The sequence below is a fragment of the Acyrthosiphon pisum genome, chromosome A3 (genome assembly GCF_005508785.2).
Source record: "Acyrthosiphon pisum isolate AL4f chromosome A3, pea_aphid_22Mar2018_4r6ur, whole genome shotgun sequence".
In the NCBI taxonomy this organism is placed as follows: domain Eukaryota; kingdom Metazoa; phylum Arthropoda; class Insecta; order Hemiptera; family Aphididae; genus Acyrthosiphon; species Acyrthosiphon pisum.
In genome coordinates, this window is record NC_042496.1 from 41,514,609 (window position 1) to 41,523,373 (window position 8,765).

General features: G+C 32.6%; 1 protein-coding gene and 1 long non-coding RNA gene across 3 annotated transcripts; one reads left to right on the forward strand and one right to left on the reverse strand.

The window, feature by feature from the left end:
• Nucleotides 1–442: 442 nt before the first annotated feature.
• Nucleotides 443–8,765, reverse strand: LOC100165178 (facilitated trehalose transporter Tret1). 2 transcript variants are annotated; one of them, XM_008185845.2, is made up of 7 exons: nt 8,557–8,765; nt 5,589–5,732; nt 4,519–4,781; nt 3,549–3,859; nt 2,862–2,975; nt 2,496–2,785; nt 443–1,180 (listed from the first exon to the last, which is right to left on the reverse strand). In XM_008185845.2, the coding sequence occupies exons 2-7, from the start codon at nt 5,686–5,688 to the stop codon at nt 822–824; spliced, it is 1,437 nt and encodes a 478-aa protein (XP_008184067.1). In that variant the 5' UTR covers nt 5,689–5,732; nt 8,557–8,765; the 3' UTR covers nt 443–821. The 2 variants fall into 2 exon arrangements, with proteins under 2 accessions (XP_008184067.1, XP_029347276.1); XM_029491416.1 differs by lacking the exon at nt 8,557–8,765 and adding an exon at nt 8,349–8,510.
• On the forward strand, nt 3,856–4,782 carry LOC107884001. Its single transcript, XR_003839793.1, has 2 exons — nt 3,856–4,013; nt 4,095–4,782. It is a non-coding gene; the product is annotated as an uncharacterized LOC107884001 (long non-coding RNA).

An 8,765-nucleotide genomic window follows, 5' to 3' on the forward strand; every position in this document is an offset into this window, starting at 1 on the left:
GTCATATTATTTTTCGATTTAATTTAAACATTGTGTTTAGCTCCTAATTAAAATAACGTCGACTTGACACATACGTCATACGTTTAAAATATTAATGACGTTTCTGTCTGGTACTTGACGTCCCAAAGTGATCTGTTAGTGCGTCCGCGAGGATTTCAGGATTATACGCGGGATTTAGTATCGCATTATATATTATTATGATACCGATTGACGTTTTTATTACTTGTGGAAGAAAAGGATTCAACAATGTTACCGAAGATCAACGGACAGTGACGGTTGTCTTTTTATTTTTGTTATGTTATTTAGTTACGACTGCATAAAGTTATATTAGTAAATTAAAGTCTAACGCTATAAACAATATGCGATTTTGAACTAAAACAAAACTAACAAATATAATTATCCACGCTTCAAACGTTTTAAGTTAAAAAAATACCCTTTGACCTATAATTGACGAATGTAGTTATATTTTATTTGTATAACAGAATATTATTATATGGAACATTACCTTAAAATAAGGGCAGTATTCTGGTATTCATGACCAGTATCGTGTATTGCGTATTTAACACAGTTCACAAAAAAAAAATGTAATATTATAATAACTTAATTTAACTATAATCGTTTACCTATATAAATAAGGAGCATACACCTAAAAATAAAAAAAGTACAACCACATGTAAACAAATAAAATTGACAAAAAAAATTAATGTACGCATTATTTAGAACAGTAGTAAAAATATATAATGTAAAAAAATATATAAAATATATAAAAAAAATATTATTTAATTTAATTTATGTTATTAAATTTTATTAATACAAAATAATCAGGACGAATTTATTTGATACGTTTTTGCTAGTGACAGGCGGATTTCATCAGCACTCTTGTTGTTGGTTTCAGGTACGAAAAACAATACGAATAGATAGCCGACAACTGATATGACGGTGTAACCAAGCCACAAGGCCACTGGCCACTCGTCGACCAGCATGACAAATGTTTTCATCACTACAAACGACAATATCCACGAGTACGAGACTATGCAAGACTGGGCGCGATTAGAGTGATCGGCTCCGATAAGCTCGGTGGTAATGAACCACGGTATCGGTCCCAGCCCGAGCCTGAAGAACGAAATGAACGTGCATACTATGACTATCGGTAGTATTTTCAAGGAGTTCTCCAACATGCCTGCAAAAAGCGTCAAGACATTTTTAGTATAATTTTTTGATATTTACGTCGCCCAAATAACCAAAGTCTACTTCGTATATTGGTAAATGGTAGTATATCGATGTTAGGTTTGTACCAAACACGGTTATTATCATCAGCTGAAATGTGCGTTTTAAAATCAAACCTGTCTATAGGTATATACCATCAATCATTAAATTTTGATCGTATATGAATGTACAGGGCTTGGGTTTCAATGCAAAGTGCATCTTAGGGTGATCTAAGACAATGCTTTACAAGTACGTATTATGTAGCACTAGTGATGTATTATTATTGTATTCGAATTAATATGAAGATGACATATTAGTCATTGTTTGGAGGGGACGAGGGAGTTTCTCAATACTGTTATTGATCGTCAGATATACTACTATTAGTTACCACGCGTGAGTTACATCACTCTTGTGTACTTAAGTAGGTATATAGTTACAAAACACGCGAGTTAAGAGTAATAGTTACTAGTTATTATTATTATTATATATAGTTACTCAGTAACTAGTCACGATTTACAGTTCCATGGATCATGAATAATATTAATAATTACGTCGTATTACCTATTATGTTATTTAGTAAGCCGTTACAAAATATAAAATAATTCATTTTTTCCATTAAGTTAACTTAATAATATTTTACTATAAAATGTTATAGTAAAATATACGGAAACATTAAATGGCCAACTGATTAACACGACGACAAAATTACACATCGTTCACACAACACTATTATGCTCTCGATTGAATGAAAACGAATTCTTGTTTGTACGACAAAACATATTGTTATAATGATATAGGTAATTTTCTTGTTGTCACTAGATAATTTCTCATTTTCATGACAAAACGTTATTATTTTTAGAGGCCTCGAAATGAAACACTGTGTACTTAAAAAGGCGTAAATAAGATAAAAATTGTGGTGTTTTGGTGGATATATTTTATGTAGAGTCCAATTTAGAGCAAAGACAAACATGTTGTTGAAAAGTCTATAAAGCTAGTATTGACAACCACGGACGTACATAAATTATATTTATAAACGAAAGATCATCTAGTTCTAACAAAAAAATGTTGTCAACCAATCGAGAAGTTAATTTGTGAAAACGAGAAATTATCTAGTGACAACAAGAAAATTATGCGGTTTAAGAAATAATATTATGTTATATCGTGCGAACGAGATGTAACATTTTTCCTCTTGATAATCCGGTGGCCCTTCTATATACTCTTCCGTAGAAATAAAACAATTATTCATCGCTCTAGAGCATACAATGCGTCATACAAGGTATAGTACGTACCTTTATTCAAGAAATAGAAGTATAGAGTCAACATGGCCAAGCACGCCACCACGACTGATGACGAGACGAGTAGAAGTTTTCGGCGGCCCACCCGGTCGATGAGGAAAATGGTGATGCCAGAACCGATCAGCTGGAAAACTCCGGTTATTATGGAAGCCGTGTTTGGCGCCACCGACGATCCCGATATGCTGAAAAGTTTCGCCGTGTACTGTATGATGGCTCCGGCGCCGGACATCCTCTGCACGGTGGCCAACAACAAGGACAAGACAACTGCTTTCACGAAAGCTCTCCTGGAACAACATTATGATTATAATATTGTCATGGCTGTCCAAGAAGAACATAATATTTTAACCGAATCTATCGTACTTCCTTCCTGGGGATTGCGATTCCTTGTCGGCGGGAAGCACATCGTCTTCCGTCTGCAGTTTCGCGTACTCGTCGAATGCGGCGGAAACGTCGCAGTCGTCTCCCTGCAGCCATCTGCATTACAATAACACACGTAATACAAAAATATTCATTGTAACCTGAGCATAATGTAATATTAAATAATAATATTGTACGGCGATTGTTTGAAAAACGTCTCTGGTACCGACCGTTTTTATCCCAATACGATCTCATATCAAAACGTACACTATACTACACTGCCAGTCGTGTTTGAGACCTCTGAACGCACGCCTTCGAGTGGATATTGCCTATTCTTAACCCCTTAAAAACTGTTGGTATTCTACGAGCAACGCGATGCACAAAACCCGTTACCAACTGTACCTATAATTTAACCATCGTCAGCGGTCTCTTTACGTTAAAAAAAATCGACATCCGGGCCTAAATTACTTTTTTTATTTCGTTTTAAGTTTATACAGATGAAACTATAGAAACCCACCAACTAAGCTCTCCGTGACTTTAAGACTTAAAACCACGTGTGTCGTCGTCCATTTGCCTATCTTCGGGACGCGAATTCAAAACCCAAACACAGTCTCTTCCACCTCCCCCCCACCGTCATCACGACCACAGTCGCACCCCTATGCTACTATTATTATATAAGGGTGGTCATACCTGAGGGCTGCTTTGGCGTCCACGAAGCGCCCTCGGCTGTACAGGTACAGCGGCGATTCGGGCATGCGCCAGAAAAGGACGCAGAACACTAGGGGAAAGAGGGCGCAGGTGAACGCGAACATGCGGAGGCCCAGCAGGGCGCTGGACACGTATGAGTACAGGATGCCCACGCACAGCATGAAGTCGAGGAACACGCCACCACGGCCGCGGCACACGTCTGGCGCCACGTCGTAGTTGTACAGTGGCACAGCCACCGTGACGGCACCCAGCGACAGTCCGCACAGGAAACGTCCGACTAGAATCAAGGACACCTGCAGCCAATCATGATAATCATGTATTTATATAGATTATTATTGTCATTTTCACGAGCCTTTTGCAAATAGTATAATAATGAATGAAAAGTCATAGAGCCCTCGAATGGACAAACCGAAAATTACATAGTATTATGATCAAAATATTAAAAAGGTACGAGAAACCACCTCTTTTAGATTATTGTTTGGAGGAGGTTCTATTATTTTGATTTTGATTTGTTTTAAATTTAAATAGGTAATTTACTTGTGAAGCACTCGCTAAGGAAAGTCTGTCAGGTCGTGAAGGCGCATCCACATGATGCTATTATTGTTGTACACATTTTTTTTATTTTTTTCTTCTTGTCAACAATAAACGATTTGGGTTGGAGGAAAAGTATTGCCAACAGCATTATATTATACTAATATAAAATGTACAAGTACAAAAACCAAACTATACGATGGTAATTTGATACTTGTTTAGTATTTATAAACATACGTATGCAACGTCAGTCAATAACGCGTGTATAATATATGAGATTGAAGGAATTATTGTATATCTCTTTAAAGCATGGGATTTAATAAAATATATTTTTTCGTTTTAGGTTCTTTCATAGTTGGTGATCCAATATCCAATTTTTTTGCCGTGATATATTATGCGCATTATTTTATTATAAACTTACGTGATTCACGAAGATCGTGATCAATAGCCATCCAAGCGTCATGGGAATTGCGAGCAACAGCAGGAACTTCTTGCGGCCGATGGAGCGGGATAACTGGCCGGCCGGAAGTGCACCCAGGAGCGCGCCAATCAGGTAAATGGAAACGACCCATGACGATATTTCCATGGAGTTCATCATGAACATCATCTCTCCAACGGATTCGGGATGCTGCGGAGCCGTCCAGCCACCAACCACGGTCCCCGAAGCAAATGACATCACGGAAGCTTTTGGTAATGAAAAAATACAAATTAATTTTGGCATCGAAGAAGAATATTAATAGTAATTTAAAATTGTATCCAATATGATAAAATTATAATAATATATTAGTAGGCATATATTACAATACGAAAACATCCAACTCTATACAATAAATCACGCATTAGTCGATGCGTTGCAAATTTAAAGTATATGTACCCTATTAAACATATCTTTTAAGTTCAAACTTGTACAGTTTATTTATTTTTTTGAAATATGATGATTTGTATAGAATTGAAAATTGTGACATCCTTATATTATTATAGTACCTAGTCAAAAATTATAATATCAGTTTTTATAGCATTGTACCATTGTGTGTTTGTGACTTGTGTGCTAATGAAATAGGTACATTGTTTGCTGTAAAATCAGCTTAGTTCAGATGTTTAAAAAAATTTAAAGAACTGTAAGGAAATTAAAAAAGAATTTATTTAGCGCTATATATTATTATTTATATAAGTTCAATGTTCATAAAATACTAAAATAGTAATGAATGCACCATTGCAACCGATAACAAGTGTAAAATAAAAAACGTCTTACTATTTGCAGATGGTCCAATGGTCCATCAGCCAAAAGACGTGATGTGAATGTCCCTATAGTAATAAAGAATCGTAACGATCTAATTATATTGATAATATTATACCTACCGAGAAAATAGGCCGTAAATCCTAATAATGGTGAATCGTATGTTAAAGTCACTTAAAGGTTACAATTTTAAGCTATACCTCGAGAACCGTTAAAGTCTTATATAATATTGTTATTTGTTATTACAACCTTACCAAGAAAACTCGCCAATAGCGAACGCCTGATGGGTATTTTTTTGGACGAGAGCAGTGGCCGTTTTTCCATTTCACCGCTGTACGACGACTCGGACAACATGATATATGATACACTGCTGTAGCTGTCACACTGATTTCAATTTACTAGAACGATGACATAATAATAAATTATGGTTTATGTTATATTTCCACATGATAGATTGAACAGATTTTTGTTTTAAATTAGTGTTATTCGTTCGTAATAATTTAGATGTACATATAACAATTACTAAGCTCTAAATGTTATTAAACAGTTCCAAAGAACAGTTATTCTCGTGATCATAAATTATGTTTAATATTTTTTCCTGTACAATATTTTACGGCTAAAACAATTTCCTTGGTAAAAGTTAAGACATTAATATTATTATACTGTTAGTAATAGCATATAAAACGTGCGAATTACTACAATTATTTATTTGAATTTCTAGTCATAAGCAAAAAACATTTATCAGACTATACTAAAACAAATAATTTTATTAAACGAATAAACAAAATTAATTGAATATTTAATGTTTAGCTATATATTTAGTGATGATTGAACAAAAAAATTATTTGATTGTAAGTACAGTGAATAAAGTCTGTAGTATATAACAAACAGTTTAGATTAGTATAAGATTTATAATGAAATATTAAACAGCATTGTCATTAAAATATTTAATAGAAATTAGAAGTGCAATGTTTTGAAATTAGTTTTAATATAAAACATATCATTAGTCAACACACATTTTTTAGCTCATTTTACACGAAATGTATTAAATAGATAAATAATTTCTACTTTGATGTAAAATAAACATAATATTGGTAGGTATTTCGAGTTTAATAAACTGAGTTAATGATATACAGAAAAAAGAGCATGACCTACTTATAGATAATTGTTAATCCCGAAAATGTCTCAATTTATTAAGTACCTACCTAAATTATATTAATTATCAAGTGCTTATAGTAAATTGTTGCAAAATCTATTGTGACTCGAGATATTATGTGATCAGCTATTTGAATATCCACACAAATCAGTGTTTATTTATTATTTTTACTTTCTGAAATGATTTAAACACTTGGATAACTTTTGGACACTTTTTGCGATCATTACTAGTAATTGTGATTAATATTGTAAATGAAAATCGCAAAACCATTAAAAAAATATGCTCAAAATAATGAAGTAGGTACAACTTTCATTTCGACACAACTAACAACGACGAGTGTTGGACAGCATTACATAAAATACATTTTCCTGGCATTTACTCATTATCAGCAATATTAAGAATCGTATAAAATATAACATTATAATAGGTACATTATTGATTTAATGTAAAATATGTAATAAATAAAATAAATAAATGTAATGTAGGTCATCGTTTATATACAGTTAATAATACTATATATAGGTATAATTTGTTTTACCAAGTTTATAATAAAAGTAAAATAATGCATATGACTACGATCATTGGAAGTTTAATTCCTAAGAAAACTTACGATACCCTCAAAATATTATTTTTTATTAATTTCTGTACACAATATTGTGTAATACTTAGCACTTTCATAGTTCAATAGTTGCATAACTATGTATAAATATCATATGGTATAAATGTTAGGTACCTATTACCTTACCTAGTGAACAAAAAAAACGAGAATGATAAATTTACATATTTTAAACCGTTGAATATCATTATATCGTTTTATATCAACCTTGGATAAGTCGTTCAAAAGAAGTAAAATGTAATTAAATTGTTTACTGTGAACGAACTATCTTCAGGTTTTATACCAAACACTAAGCCCACGCGTGAAATAAACCATTAGCAAAATGTATTTTTAAATAAATAAAATACGAGCGGCTCATTTTTTAACAATAATTGTACTTCATGTAGCTACACAATTATAACGTTAACCGCTTTGTTATGTAACCATTTACCATACCACATATACGTGTACCCATATAAATAATTTAAAAAAACGTATTTATGTATAGCCGTATAGGCAGTTTGTAATTAAAAATATTAGGTATTTATTCATAATATTATAATGTATGTAAATATGTAATATTATTATTATTATGCGTAACTAAAAACAATAATCCATTCCTAGACCAGTGACGACAAAGAAACCCAGAACGCCATAAACAAATATAGTAATGTATATTATTTAGTTACGTTCATTTAAGCATATTATTATTATGAACAATTTAGCAAATTATTAAATATAGGTAGGTTAACATACATTTATATTATTATTTATTTTATTAGGTACTTTATTCTAAAATGTACATAATTTACATATAATTACTATTATTATCTTCTTATTGTATAAACACCATTAATATTATTTTGTCATGTTAGTCAAACCCAAATATGTACATAGTATTATATACATAGATGTAGATAGCCTAGGCTAGGAACATATTCTAATAATACAATTAATAAAAAAAATATAGGTATGGACAAACACATACAACAAATAACCAATTTATTATATTTCAGGTAGGTAGGTACTGAAAATAGTATTAATAAAATATGAAATCATGATTTATATACGTAATTATTGACTTTGACTCGACGTGAAATAGTTAATAAATCCTCCATTAAAACAGAATAAGGTAACAGATTTCAATTCGTATGATATTATATCATACAAGAAATGCTTAGTTAAATTAATAATCATTAAAAAATTTTACTTAATAATTATTTATACGCCAATGGTATAACGTAGAAGCCGGTACCTACCTACCTTTATGACATGCAAAAAGGACGTCGGTAATACGATAGGTAACACTCAAAGTCCCGATACGAAACTCAGTGGCAATGGCTGATATCATTGGACCACATGACTGCGATCGGTTACAATGCCTACGTATAATCACTGATATAATATGATATTATCGTAAAACATTCTTAACGGTTTGTAATATTATTGTTCTGGACATGTTTTTACTCACAAAACTGTAACAATCGTTCCACCACATTCACGAGACCACCTGTAATGCAGCGGAGAAAAGCTCGACCGTAATTCGATATTATTACTAATTCCGACGGATTCGGCCGTCTCTAAACATTGCGGTAAAGACGATTTTTTTCTAAACAGACAGAATCTGTCTTTGCAGTCGGACCGCGTACACGCTACAACAGGCACATAACCTACAATATG

Bases quoted from the DNA above. Each gene is read 5' to 3' on its own strand.
- LOC100165178 (XM_008185845.2), bottom strand. From the start codon at position 5,688: ATGTTGTCCGAGTCGTCGTACAGCGGTGAAATGGAAAAACGGCCACTG. The intron at 2,786-2,861 runs GTACGATAGATT...ATGTTGTTCCAG, and splicing joins TCGCAATCCCCAGGAAGGAA to GAGAGCTTTCGTGAAAGCAG. The intron at 1,181-2,495 runs GTACGTACTATA...CGCTTTTTGCAG, and splicing joins CTTCTATTTCTTGAATAAAG to GCATGTTGGAGAACTCCTTG.